A 15,620-nucleotide genomic window follows, 5' to 3' on the forward strand; every position below is an offset into this window, starting at 1 on the left:
AACGCAAAATGCAAGAATTTCTAAATGCAGGTTTTGCCTGCATTCAACACTGAGCTAGTAGTTGAAGTTTTTTCCATATTTTAATATACAATATGACCAAACCAAGAACAATATAATGTCATTTTAATTTTTTTTAATAAATTTATTTCTGTTTATTTATTTTTGGCTGTGTTGGATCTTTGCTGCTTCGCACGGGCTTTCTCTAGTTGCGGCCAGCAGCGGCTACTCTTTCTTGTGATACGAGGGCTTCTATTGTGGTAGCTTCTCTTGTTGAGGAGCATGGGCTCTAGGCGCGCGGCCTTCAGTAGTTGTGGTGCATGGGCTCAGCAGTTGTGGCGCACGGGCTTAGTTGTTCCACGGCATGTGGGATCTTCCCAGACCAGGGCTCAAACCCGTGTCTCCTGCATTGGCCGGCAGATTCCTAGCCACTGCACCACCAGGGAAGCCCTGTCATTTTAATTTATTTGTCAAAAATTGTCTTCTCCCTTATATGCTATTCAAAGTAAATTTAAAAGGATGTCATTTGTTATGTTGGGTAAGACTGAATATTACCAAGGATTTTATTTAATTTGAATTTTGCATTATAATATTTGATAGTATAAAAGTTTTAACTTCAGATAATCTCTTTACCATATATCACACAAAAATTACAAAGTGATTTTTAAATTGTTAAGGGTTCTCAAAAGCTACTTAAAAGTGTTTTATGGGACATATTAAACTACTGAGATGGGAAGGGAAAAATAGTTGAGAAAACTGAAGTTCAGAGATATTGAACCTTTTGCCCAAGGACAAATGACTAATAGCAGATTCTAGATATAAAATCAGGATGATCTGATTCTAAAATTCATGCTCTTAATCACTTATGCAAGTATGTGCCTGTGCTTACACAGTGGCAGTGGGAACTGGGGGAAGGGGAATCTGAATAGTGTTTCAAGACCAAACTCCACAGTCCATGGTGATAGCTCTGAGAGAGTGAAGTTTTGATAAGGGTTATAAATGATATTAAGATTTCTAGCTGAGAATTCAAAAAGATACAATGTTCATAGCAGCGTTATTTATAGTTGCCAAGGTAGGGAAGTAACCTAAATGTCCGTCAGCAGATGAATGGATGAAGATGTGGTGTATATGCCACTTGCAGCAACATGGATAGACTTGGAGGGCATTATGCTAAGTGAAATAAGTCAGACAGAGAAAGGTAAATGCTATATGATATCACTTATATGTGGAATCTTAAAAATACAACAAACTAGGGAATAAAACAAAAAAGAAGCAGACTCACAGATATAGAGAACAAACTAGTGGTTACCAGGGGGAAGGGGGGAGGGGCAATATAAGAGTAGGGAATTTTAAAAGGAGTTATTATGGGATTATATGAAATCACATTTGTGAAACTTTTGAAAATTGTAAAACACTATAGAATTTAAAGAATCTTTCATTCAGGGCTTCCTTGGTGGCACAGTGGTTAAGAATCCACCTGCCAATGCAGGGAACACAGGTTCGAGCCCTGGTCCGGGAAGATCCCACATGCCACAGAGCAACTAAGCCTGAGCACCACAAATACTAAGCCTGCTCTCTAGAGCCCACAAGCCACAACTACTGAAGCCCGTGTGCCTAGAGCCCGTGCTCCGCAACTGCAATGAGAAGCCTACGCATCAGAGCGAAGAGTAGCTCCCGTACCTACTCACCGCAACTAGAGAAAGCCTGCGCACAGCAACAAAGACCCAACGCAGCCAAAAATAAATAAATAAATTTATTTTTTTAAAAGAATAATCTTGGGGCTTCCCTGGTGGCGCAATGGTTGGGAGTCCGGTTGCCGATGCAGGGGACGCGGGTTCGTGCCCCGGTCCGGGAGGATCCCGCGTGCCGCGGAGCGGCTGGGCCCGTGAGCCGTGGCCGCTGAGCCTGCGCGTCAGGAGCCTGTGCTAGCAGCGGGAGAGGCCACAGCAGTGAGAGGCCCGCGTACCGCAAAAAAAAAAAAAAAAAAAAAGAATAATCTTTCATTCAATTAAAAAAAAGTTTTAAAAAAGACTTCTAGTTGAGAGATTCAGGAAAGTAGTGTTGCTACCATAAAAATAAATAAATAAACAAATACATATATAAGCAAGATGGGAATTTCATTCAGGTAAAAAGGTGCTGGAACTGATTTGGCCTTGCTGAGTCACACGTAATAAATATTAAGACTTTCAGGGACTTCCCTGGCAGTCCAGTGGTTAAGGCTTCGCCTTCCAGTGCAGGGGGTGTGGGTTCAATCCCTGGTTGGGGAGCTAAGATCCCACATGCCTCACGGCCAAAAAACCAAAACATAAAAACAGAAGCGATATTGTAAAAAATTCAGTAAAGACTTTAAAAATGATCCACATCAAAAAAACTTAAAAAAAAACAAGACTTTCAGGTAGAGCCGTCATATAAGCATTTGATCATATAGGATATAAGTGCTGTTGAAAGTCAGTGCTGAAAATGTACATTTGGAATCCATCAACAAAAGATAGGTGGTTGAAACCAGAACAGTGGAAGGGAGCTGAGAGAATAAGAACCTGGAGAGGGAAAAACAAAAGAAAACATGATCTAAGGCTCATAAACATCATTATTTGTGTTACATTTTTAAGGAAAAAAATTTGAGCAAAGAGAAAAAAAAATACAGAACAAAAAGTTAAATGAGAACCAGGACAATATAGAATCATGACAACCAAGAGATATTAAACATGGCTAAAATTTGTTGAGCACCTACCATTGATCAAGTTTGTGCTGATCTTATTTAATCTTTATAATAACTCAGGGAGGAGGTTCATGTATCTCTTTTGACAGATGAAGATATGGAGGCTTAGTAAAGTTAAGCCATATGCCCATAGCTCAGCTGATAAATCCTAGGGCAAGAACAGTAATCCATGTTTCCCAGACTCCAGGGTCCATTTTCTAACCAGTGGTCTCAAGAGTGCACAAGGCAAACCACTGTAGTGTGGGAAGAAAATGTTAAAATTACGATTATCATATGTCATCCTTTAAAAATTGTATTTTTGTGTGTATTTTACAACATACATACTATTATACAATATATTACATACGTACATATGTATGTACGTATGTAATATATACAATATATTAGTATGGTAGTACATGGCTATCATACCTTCATGCATAATTTATAATTTAATAGGTATATATTTATTGAGGTAGATGCTCAAATAATTTACTAATGTGAGGATACAATAAAAAATTTTTGGAGATCATTTCTTTAAAGCGCTATGCAAAACTGCCTCTTTTTCTTGTCCCATTTTCAACAAGAAAATACATTCACTTTAAATGATCACGTTATCTTTTACATACATTACTAGTTCTAATTGAGTTAAATAAAAACTGTTTAGTTCATAGGTTCTTTTCATGTTATTCCTTGGTATTTTCAGAAATTTATGAAGGCCTTTGAGCCATTTGATTCTTTGTAATAGTGGAGGGAACACAGACCATAGACCAGACAGACCTGGGTTCAAGTATCACCTTTGACCTTACTGACCATGTGACCTCAGACAAGTACTTAATTTCTCAGAGCCTCAGTTTGCTCATCTTTAAAATGGAGATAATATTTACCTTGCAGATTGTTGTAAAGTTTAGCAACAGCATAAGGAAATAACTTAGCACTGGGCCTGGCATACAGTACATACTTTTAAAAGGGCAGCACATAGTAATAATAGCAGCAGTCCTTGTTTACTGTAGAGAATATCTGTAGCTCAATAGTCATTTCCCCTCTAAACAGGTCACATCTACCTTTGGCAGAGTTTGGCCTATATTGATCTTAACTTGAAATTTGAAAACTTATTTGAGAATAGGCAAAAAGTATTTTCCAGAAATTTGGAGGGCCACTGTACACGACTCTGTGAGTTGAAGTATACAATTTACATGGACTGTAATAGCAATAGCTCCTCCTGGCCTTGTGTGGAGCCGTAGCCCTGGAAATATGCTGGCAAAAACATAGAGGGTCAAAAATATGGCAGTCTCCACAGACCCAGAAGAGAGAAATGCCACTGCCCACACTCACATTGGTTGGTATGTTGAATGCCTGTCTACTTGTTTGATGCTCTCCACAGATCTGTACTCCTGACTTGGTGGTGTTCCTGGCCTGTACCAATCAGAGGCTCAAAGAAAGATTACTGAGGCGCGCAGAGCAACAGGGGCGGCCTGATGACAATTTGAAAGCTACCCAAAGGAGACTAATGAACTTCAAGCAGAACGCTGCTCCATTGGTTAAATACTTCCAGGAAAAGGGGCTCATCATGACAGTAAGTTAGATATAATTTACATGTCTAGTACAAGAGTGATCTTTCAGATTTCTAATTATCCTATGTTCTTCTCATTTAGAAATAACTTTTACCTTAAAAAAGTGACTTTTCTTGGGTGGAGATCCAATGAAAAATAATTGGTAATTTTGACCTGATTTGCCTTTATTAAGCCGTGATGGTAAAAGCACTTTCACTTTAGTTTAATTGATTTTACAAAAAATGATAAATTTTAACCTTGGCTAGAATTCTGTGGCCCACAAATTTTAAAGTATTTTTAAATAATTTTTTGATCATTTTAGGCAATATTGGCCCAGTTTCTCAACTCTTCTGTCTTTGAAAACCTAATAAAATTGATAGGCTTATAAACAGAATTGATACAGTGTTATATTAGACTTAAATTGTAAGTTAGACTTTATCATAGGTTACCACATAAAAAAATGAGATTTTGATGGCCCAAAAAGTTATTAAGCATTTGACTTGTCATAAAGAAGTGATATTGTCTCAAAATGGAAGGCATCGATCTTTCTGCTCCATCGATACAATGCAAATATTAACTTTGTTCATAAATAGTTTGTTTTGTGGTTAATGATACTGAATGTGCCAAAGAAGGATGAAGCTGAATCACTGGTTAGTACAGTTATTAGAATACAGGAAGCTGAAGGTGAAAACTTAGCTAAATTTACGGTCCCCACACATCAGAGATTCAATTATGGAATAGAGGAGACAGAGGATCGTTGGCCAGCTGAGGCATTTTGCAGAAGAAGACACTAAAACCAAAGCAGCTTGGGGTGCTCCGTGGTGGTAGCAGACTTTGGCATAACCCTCCTTTCAGCCCTTAGCTCTTCTCACGAGACCAGAGATTCTTGTCTAGTGGGGCTACAAGCTGTGCAGAATCTGATGAAAGGGATACATGCCCATCCCAATAAAATGCACATAAGATGATTTCCATAAATTTTAGGTAAATCTACTGAAGCCCATCCACAGAGCTCCTATGACCTAACAATTTACTGTGTTAAAAATCTCTTCATTAGCCTAAAGTGCCCTTAGATTGAAAGAGACAGTCAACGACATTTGAATAATAATCTCTTTGCAGTCTTTTTATCACTATAAAGAAATATTTATTAGAATTTGCCCTTTGAGTCAAAGTTGTCATGTCAGAGAATTATAAATCTGACATGAAAGTTGTCCACAATGCCAGAGTCCATTTATGTCTAAAAGAGACATTGAGTGACATGAAAGATTCAAGAAAATCAGGGTGGATGTTTCTCTGGCTCTTTTTTGTTGGGGTTGTTGCTTGTTTCTCCTGGAAATTAGCAATGCTGACTTCTGTGTCGTGTCATAAAAATAGAAATTTACCCTACAGACAAAAGCCCAACTGCAAGCTGCAGAGCCAGAGTTTTAACTGATGTTTGCAAGGCTTAAAGGCATTACCAGAGTGTCTCTGATTACTCCCTGCTTGTCACGTTCATCATCACAAGCAGAAGATATTTCCCAAATGAATGCAGAGTGGGGACTGTTAATCTACTAATATTTTGCATGGAGATGAAATGCCATTGCCTCTAATTGAGGGCGTCAATAACAATGCGGATGACAGCCTGTAACCTCCCTGCTAAACCCCGATGAGCTTTAAGATAAATGCCTCTAATTACTGGGAGAAGACTTGCAAAAGGTGACTTGAAAGGTGACTTTCAAAAGTCACCTTTTGAAAATCGAACACAAACACAGGCTAAGCTCTGGGAAATGTCACTGGAAATTTTAGTCTGACAAAAGAGTGAGTGCAGTGTCCTGAAGCACATGTCCTCCTTCAGAACCTGGATCATAGGTCGCTCTGGGAATTAAAATATACTTGGTAGCATTTCTGCTTTTAAAGATGCGTTAAATTATTAAAACGGTTATCCTGATTAATCAAAAACATATTAAGATTTTAATAAAAATCTGGGAGTTAGATTAAACCCAAATATTTCCTTTTCTCTGTAATTTTTTTTCTTTTGCTTCTACCTGCCCCTCCTAATTGATTCATTTATTCATTCAGTGAATATTTATTGAGAACCAGTGGGTGCCAGACCCTCTGCTAGGTGCTAGGGGTGCAATGCTAAATAAACAAAAGGTAAGGATCTTTATTTTATTTCCTGACACACTTCAAACTCCTAGAACAGTGCCTCTCTGGTACACAGTATGTTGCCAGTAAATGAACAGAGCTTGCAGTCTATGGGGAAACAGACATTAAACAATGAGTTATCAAGTGTGATGACTGCTGTAAAGGAGAATGTACAGGGGGTCCTCACACATATGTCGTGCACTACAGGAATGCCCCGTAGTGAGTAGAACAGACTCTCTCTGCCCGCGAGTAGGATTCATCATTGATTTTGGTGTGAGGTTCTTAAAGACCACAGAGACCACATACCTCTCAGTCCAGGTGAGAAACTTTATCTTGGTGCTCCTCTTCCCTAGGGATTTAGAGTCTGAAACCCTTCACCTGGAATCTCAGCTCCACTGCTGTTTAATAAATTCATGGTGCTCTAGCACTCAGTCTCTATCTATAACTTGGAGATGATGTTACCGACCGCATAATGTTGTATGGGTGAAATGAGACAATGCATGTAGCCTGGCAGACGATGGCAGCACAGAGGTCATGGTTCGGATGCACCATGTAGCCACATTGCCTGGTCCAGATTCCTGCTGCATCACCTACCACCCGTGTGACCTCCTGAAGGTTACCTATCTTGTCTGTGACTCAGATGCCCGACCCATGCAGTGGGTATGATCATCGGTCCTACCTCAGTGTAATTGTGTGGAGTAAGTGGATATCAAGTGCTTAGAACGGTGCCAGGACTGTTGTAAGTGAAATATAAGTGATTGAAATTATTTTGTAATTTTCGTATTTCCTCCTTTTTCTTCCTTCCACCTCTAATGACCATTTTTGGAACCTACAATTACCACTAACAAATCCGTGCTCTTGGAGGGTACTCTGTTGCCTTTTCTCCCATAGATAAATGCAAAATGAAGAATTTAGATTTTAAAAACTTTTCCCCAAATTCTCTTTTTTTTCTTTAAAAGTGTCTGTTAATCAGTTAGAAAATTGTCCCAGTGTTTTCTTTGACTTCTCTATCACCCGTGTAATCAAGCTATATAATGGGTATGTGTCAATATGGTAGCTGAACTGTAACAGAGGTCAGCCCATTCCTTTTTCTTTTTCACTTCAACATTAACTGTATCGGTTGGCAGATTTGACTGAAGAACAAATCCAGTTTGAAGACAAAACCTAATCAAAATAGCCAGAAAAACAGGCTGTTGCCTGAATACTGTATCTTACTGACATGGTTCCCATCACATGGACTGCTTCACTTTTATTCTTTTCTAATAGTTGTCTGTATACAGTCATCCCTGCAAGTATGAATTCTCATCATGTCTTTTACAGCTTTTTGCTCCTAATTAAAGATTAGGACGCTGTGACTTCCCAAAGTTTATCAGAAGTTTTTCTTTGAAGTTTGTTTTAGTATTCCTGGGACTAGGAAAGCTACTTATTTGGTCTTACTGAGTAAACTACGTCTCATGACATTTTGGAGCTCTTGGATTTCGTGAAACTGTATAAAAACCCCAATAATGTGTCTGCTTAGAGATAATTTTTTATCTTTATTTTATTTTATTTAGCTTTTGTTTTAGTCATCTTCACAAGGTGGACCACTTTTTAAAGAAATAGTGGGAATTCCCTGGTGGTCCAGTGGTTAATACTCTTGTGCTCTCACTGTGGAGGGCCCTTGTTCGATCCCTGGTCAGGGAACTTAAAATTCCACAAGCCGTGCAGCATGGCCAAGAAAAAAAAAAAGAAATATTATTAGTTGAAACAGTTCAAGTCTTTACAAGCTTGATGAACTCTTTAAAAAATATATGCTGTTTTGTTTATATTTTTAAGAAAAGGGTCTTTTTAGATGCTTGAAAAATAATAGGGTAAGATGTAGTGTTTATGTTATTATTTTCCAGAATGTATGTGCCATTGGATATTCCACTCAGCTGAAACAACACTCAACTTACCAGGGAAATGGTTGCACACTCATGTGCATTGAACAAATGCTACCTAATGTGGATGACAATCAGTGAAGGTCCACATTTAGTTTTAGACTGTGAAGTAAGCTGATGGTCATTTTTCTTCTGGACTTTTTATAGGAGGAAGCAAGAGAAGCATAACTTAAAAATGAGAAGTAAGCTAGAGTCATAGGATGTATGAAGAGGCCTACTAACTAATACTCTGCTTAACTGACTGGATCTCTTCCGCCAGGAAATGTGAAAGATGTTAAGACAGGATTATTTCTTGTTCACCAACACCAATTTTCCTAGGGAAGCAGGTGAGGGACTAATTATAAACCATCTTAGCATATAACAAGGCCACATAGGCCAGTGATTCCCTAATTTCAGTAATTAATAGATCGGGAAAAAAATTTTAATGGGGCTAAGATGAAGTTGGTTTTTTTTTAAAGACTTTATTTTTTTAGAGCTGTTTTAGGCCCACAGCAAAACTGAAAGGAGGATACAGTGATTTCTTGTATTCTTCCTGCCCCTACACATGCATGGGCTCCCCCATTATCAACATCCTCCACCAGAGTGTTATATTTGTTACAGTTAATGGACCTATATTGACACGTCATAATCTCTCAAAGTTCATAGTTTACCTTAGGGTTCACACTTGGTGTGGTGCATGCTATGCTTTTGGACAAATGTACAGTGACATGTACCCATCATTACAATATCATATAGAGCATTTTCACTGCCCTTAAATATCTCTGTGCTCTGCTTGTTCATCCCTCACCCATCCACATCCCCCAGCCTGGCTCCTGGCAACCACTGATCTTTTTACTGTCTTCATAGTTTTACCTTTTCCAAAATGTCATATAGTTGGAATCTATATAGCCTTTTCAGATTGGCTTCTTTCATTTTAGTTTCCTCCAATGGCTTGATAGCTCATTTTTTTGGAGCACTAAATAACATTCCATTGTCTGGATATACCACAGTTTATCTATTCACCTACTGAAGGGCATTTTGGTGGCTTCCACGTTTTTGCAATTATGAATAAAGCTGCTGTAAATATCCATGTACAGATTTTTGCACGGACATAAGTTTTCAGTTCATTTCAATAAATACCAAGGAGCATGTTTGCTGGTAAGAGTATGTGTACTTTTGAAAGAAACTGCTGAACTGTCTTCCAAAGTGACTGTGCCGTTTTGCATTCTCAGCAGTAACACATTTGGTGTTGTCAGTGTTCCAGATTTTGTCCATCCTAGTAGGTCTGTAGTAGTATCTTGTTTTAATTTGCATTTCCCAAGTTGACTTTTTAAAAAATTTTACTAAATGAGGGCATTAGAAAGGAAAAAAAAGTCTATTATTGCCATTGTTTGGAAGGGATATTTTTAGCACAAAAAAATTAGGAATAACGTAGCTCCAAATAAAGTCTCTAAACAAATCTGTTTGACTATAAGAAAAATTCGCAACATTTACCTTATTTTTGTCATTTTGTTATCATAACAAAATATCATATCATAAACTGGCATCAGTTCTGGGGAACCCCTGGCATAGAAAACACGTCCTTGTCAAAACCACACTATTAGTGATTCACTAGGCATTGTCCCTGAGCCCCCAGATAACCCCATTAGCACTACATTTGCTTAATCTGCCCCTATGACTTCCTTCAAATTTGAGAATGCGCCCATGGTGTATTTCAAATTTACCACTGAAACTATGTAATTCCCATCCCACCAGGCACTCCTAGCCAGAGAGAAAATAAACAGAAATAGTAAAAGTTAATTTAGACAGAACTGCTGAATAATTATTTCTTAATTAACTTCAGTTTTCATAGGCATCAACACTAAGATTTTAAATACAAGTACACTTATTCCTAAACTCCTAGTGCACAGCCATTGGTTAATTATCGCCATCTCCACTAGCATCACTGCATGGGGTGGTAGGAAAGAAATCTAAACAGCACAAGCCCTCTGTAAATTCAGCAGCCCACATAAACAGAAGAAAGGCAATGAAAATACCCGATAACAGTTTACTCAGACAAACCCATACTCCTAAAATTACTAGGAGGAAAATTCTCTTATTGCATCCCAATGCTTGAGGTTGATAAATTTGTAATACGTAACATAATGAAGCTATATTTCCTTTATATAACATCACTGATTATATGCTGTTTAAGCATTCATTGTTACATAACCAAAAGCCCCCACTAATTCCTATTTGGTGGATTTAGTAACTAAGATAGAAAATAGTCAGGGAGAAGTTTTCAAAGGTTAATAAATAGGAAAGGCTATGGGGGTATTCTGTAAGATATTTGCTTGGGTGATGATGGTATATACATGCACCCGGATATATGGCCCTCTGAATTGTTTTAAATTCAAAGTACTTTTTCATACAGATGAAATTATTTCCAAAACAGAACAGACTCACAGATGTAGGGAATGAACTTATGGTTACCGGTGGGGGGGGAGTGAGCGGGAGGGATAGATTGAAAGTTTGGGATTGACGTGCACACACTGCTATATTTAAAATAGATAACCATGCAACTTCCCTGGTGGTCCAGAGCATAAGACTCTGCGCTGCCAATGCAGGGGGCCCGGGTTCGATCCCTGGTCAGGAAACTAGATTCCACATGCATGCCACAACTAAAGATCCCATGTGCTGCAACTAAGACCTGGTGCAGCCTAAATAAGTAAATAAATAATGAAATAAATATTTTTAAAAAGACAAAGGAAAAAATATATTAAAAAAATAAAATAGATAACCAACAAGGACCTACTGTAAAAATAAATAAATAAATAAATTTTTAAATTCAAAGTATTTTAAATCTAGTTGACAGTACTTTCTGGCATCAAACCTAATACTGATAGAGCCTCAATGTGAAGCACCCCAAAGAAACATGAGAAATACCCATTTTTGGCTTGACTTAAGAGCAACTTATAAGGAATCACACTGTCTGGGCAACAGGCATTTATCAAATCCTACTGTGTGCAAAGCTGGCAAGACAGCGCTGCCCTAGAAAAAGTACCATGGCCTACTTTAGGAGGGTACCATCTCTGGGTTAGTCAGTGGGACCCATTTAACTTACCTAGTGACACAGACCTTTGTATCCTGGCTTTAAAATTCCAGAACTAAATTGAAAAGTGAATCTGATTACTTTCATAACTGTCATTATTGTGGGCTCTAAAAACGAAAATACAATTATGATACCAGTTTCATTCTCGGATCTTTTATATATAGAAAGGAAAATAAAAGCACTGAGAGATCACTATTTGCTCATAAAGTGGCAACCTACTTGTAGCAAAGTAACATCCACATTCTGGGGCAAATTATGCTGGTTCCTAAACAGCATCAAAACAAAAGGGAGAACAAGCAGATACTGTATTTACAGCTAATTCTGTCGTTCTGTCTTAGTAACAAGCAAGCACTCTGACTCACAACTTTTCCACACCCAAAGCTCACTCAGTGTCAGGCCTATCCATACTCCACTGTCAGAGAGCAAACTAAATGGCTCAGAGAATGCAGCTCCTTTCAAAGTGGGAAATTAATGCCAACCACATGGCGAACCTATCGTCGGTGCCTGATGAGCAGAGCTCTCACACCAACAAATACAATATACTCATTGTGATGTTTCATACAGATCTTTACAGGAAAAATGAGGACGAACTTAAAGAATGAACATGGTTCCATCCCCAAAAGGATATAAGATATTTTTCTGCTGATTTTATTATTACAAATACCCATGAAATGGAGTCCAAAAAGCTCTACGCACTACTCTTTAATCAGCTAAAGTATAAACTAGGGTCCTTACATGATAACCATGAAATAAGTAGTGTGGATAAAATCAAGATAATATTCAAGTGAACACATGTGGAAAATTCACATTAAGAAAATCCCAATTCCAAGAACTATTATTGACAAATAATTATCTAAGAATACTTTAGTTTAAGACCTGCCTTCTACAATAGCTTGTCTTTGTTTATAACTTTTTTTAAGTAAAATAAAGCAGATTAGTAGATAGTTGGTAGCTGAATGTCATGTCACACTAACAGCTTCTTGTAAACCCTTGTTTCAACTCTTCAGTTCCTGACAGGAAAATGTACACACACACACACACACACACACACACATTTTCAGCTGGTCACTTCTCCAGGAGAAGCTCTCTGATCAGAACAATAATTATGATAATAGTGTCAGCAAAGGCTTCCCTGGTGGCTCAGTGGTTAAGAATCCGCCTGCCAATGCAGGGGACACAGGTTCGAGCCCTGGTCCAGGAAGATCCCACATGCCGTGGAGCAACTAAGCCCACGAGCCACAACTGCTGAGCCCACGTGCCACATCTACTGAAGCCCATGCTCCTAGAGCCCATGCTCCACAACGAGAGAGACCACCCCAATAAGCCCACGCACCGCAACAAAGAGTAGGCCCTGCTCGCTACAACTAGAGAAAGCCCATGCACAGCAATGAAGACCCAACACAGCCAAAAATAAATAGATTGATTAAATTAAAAAAAAAAATAGTGTCAGTGAACATTCCACACTTCCAGAATTAGATCTTAATTTATTTTAATATTTTATACTGAGACTTATCAGAAACATGAGTAAGAAAATAATATTTTTTGTAAAGTTCTTGGACTAAGTTCTTTCTGTTTCAGATGAAACTAATTGGAATTGATCGATATTTTTAAATAGAGACACTATAGCTAAATTAAGTGACCAAAAATAAAAATGAAGACAAAAGAAAAGAAAAAGAACAGGCATTTAAGACTTACCAGTGAGGAAAATACAAGAATATATTACGAATAGATGGTGTCAAAAAACAATAGCTAACAATTTATAAGTGCTTAATATGTGCTTGGTACTATTCAAAATGCTTCACATGTGGTAGGCCCTTAATCCTCACCAGATCTCCATGAGTCTGATATTATTATCATCGCCATTTTGTAAATGAGAAAGCTGAAGCACACCAAAGTGTAGCTGGCCCAGCATCCCATAAGAGCAGTAGAGCCTTGGCCCAGATGCAGAGCGCTGACCCCAGAGGCAGCACCTGTGATTGCTATGTTGTCCCTTCATTGAAACAGGGCACTTATGCACTCTGGATCTTGAAGAGAAAGCCCATTACTGCTTTCTCCAGGCATTTATCATTTGATAAGCACCTCTATTCGGCTGTAATCGCTTCATTTATGTTTCTTTGGAAAGAATAAATGAGAAAATTCATTCTGTTGGTGCATTACACTGAGAGGTTTTTCAAAAAGTAATTTTACTAGATAACAGATGTAAAATAATTAAGATAATTCATAAAATTGATTAATCTGAGCACACATTACAAGAAGAAAATTTTACTGGGAATGGCCAGTTATTGGGCCTTGTATTTTTTTTTTTTTTTTTTTTTTTTTTTTGTGGTATGCGGGCCTCTCACTGCTGCGGCCCCTCCCGTCGCGGAGCACAGGCTCCGGACGCGCAGGCTCAGCGGCCATGGCTCACAGGCCCAGCCGCTCCGCAGCAATGTGGGATCTTCCTGGACCAGGGCACGAACCCATGTCCCCTGCACTGGCAGGCGGACTCTCAACCACTGTGCCACCAGGGAAGCCCGGGCCTTGTATATTTTTTTATCTACACTACCCATCATTTCTGATCTTGCTCAGTTCTACAAATCAAATGTAAAACCACGGCTGCAGTTCTGCTTCAGGCAAAACCCTATCCTTATCTACTTGGAGTTTTATAATTCATCTTCCCCATTATGACAGTCCTTTTATAGTCATCTATTCAAACAGTTTTATTGAGGGCCTATCGCCTGTCAAACAAAGGGACCGCATCAGGCACTGTAGAGAATAGAAAGATGATATGGAGGTAGATCTGCCTTCAAGGAGTTTGTGTGCAGGCAATAACGTAAACATAAATAACTTGAATATAGTGCAGGAGGGGGTAAGTGTCACACACATAGCTGTAATAGGCCAGGAAGAGTCAGGGTCAGGGAAGTGACTTACTCCTGGAAAGATTAAGAAAGGCTTTCCTAGAAACACTGGCACTTGTGGGTTGGGGAAGAGAACCCAGAAATGGAAAGGAAGGAAATTATAAGCAGACATGAAGAGACACAAGGTGGGGAGGGTATATGACGAAGTAGTGAGAATTAGAAAGGTAGGGGGGGACAGATGTGCTGAGATCAAAATGAGGAAGGCCCTGAAGTGCTCAGCTAAGGAGGAAGGGTTATTCTATGGGCAGGGGTGAGCTTTAAAGGCTCTGAGCAAGGGAACGACACAACTGGAAATATAAGCTCGTAGCTGTGTGTAAAACATTGAATGGTGAAAACATCTGGAAGGGATTTGATAAGGACCTAAGCTGGGATGGTGACTATGGGTGCCACAGGGTTTTACTTCTCCATAGGGCAGAACCTACAACCGTCTGGAACCAACCGCAAATGTGGGAGTAACCAAAAAAGTGCTTGAGGAAGAATAGCACGCATAAATCACCTGCATATGAGATGTAACATACATTTTACCAATTTAATTATTTTGATTTCTTATTTGGACAGCATTCATGCCAAAGTTGAAAGAAAAGAGGATGGGAAAAGAAAACTAATGTACTAAGGATTGTGATTAGCTAAAGCATTGTAAAGTGACATGAAAATCCAAGCAAAGAGACAGCAGAGTCCATTGAATTTCCAATTATTCTTTCCACAAATAGTTGTTTCAAAATAACTCATTGAGTAAATAATTAAGTAAATACTTATAGATATATTTGGAACCATTTATTTTCATGGCAGAGAGCCCTATACATTTTACAGATATGAGGACATAGTTCCATTAAACCACTGCACAGTAGTCAGTTATAATCAAAAATATAAGGTTTGTACCTGTTAATGATATGTTTGATTACCAGTGACAGAATAGCTGAATAGCTACGGCTTAAACAAACAGGTTTATTTGACTTGTGTAAAAATAAGTACAGAGATGGAAGATCTAAGGCTGGTACAGTGACTTAATGGTGTCATCAAGGAACCATGCTCCTTCTATCCTTCTGTTCCACCCTCTTTGACGTGTTTCTTCATTGTAGCAAAATGGCTGCTGCTGCTCTAGTCATCAAATCCAGGATTCCAAATAGGACAAAGAGGTTAGGGCAAAAGGCTGGGTAACCATATCTATTACCCTTTGCCAAGAAAGCAAGAGCTTTCCCATAAATCCCCTCTCTCTCCCTCATTGACTCACACTTAGGTCTCATCAGTCAGAACTGGGTCACAGGTTTCCCCCTGCCTTCAAGGGAGGCTGGGAAATGAATTATTTATCTTCCCAGCCTCTGATGTAGAGAAAAGCAAAGGAAAAGTGTTAGGACAAATGTTAAA

General features: G+C 38.7%; 1 protein-coding gene across 4 annotated transcripts in view; it reads left to right on the top strand.

Moving 5' to 3' along the window:
- AK5 (adenylate kinase 5) overlaps nt 1–15,620 on the top strand; it is a 236,941-nt gene that overhangs the window by 44,825 nt on the left and 176,496 nt on the right. For all 4 annotated transcript variants that reach the window (XM_060023864.1, XM_060023872.1, XM_060023881.1 and 1 more), the window contains one exon: nt 4,080–4,271. In XM_060023864.1, the coding sequence (XP_059879847.1) occupies nt 4,080–4,271 (192 nt within the window). The remainder of the gene's footprint in view (nt 1–4,079; nt 4,272–15,620) is intronic.

This window comes from Delphinus delphis, chromosome 1 (genome assembly GCF_949987515.2).
Source record: "Delphinus delphis chromosome 1, mDelDel1.2, whole genome shotgun sequence".
In the NCBI taxonomy this organism is placed as follows: domain Eukaryota; kingdom Metazoa; phylum Chordata; class Mammalia; order Artiodactyla; family Delphinidae; genus Delphinus; species Delphinus delphis.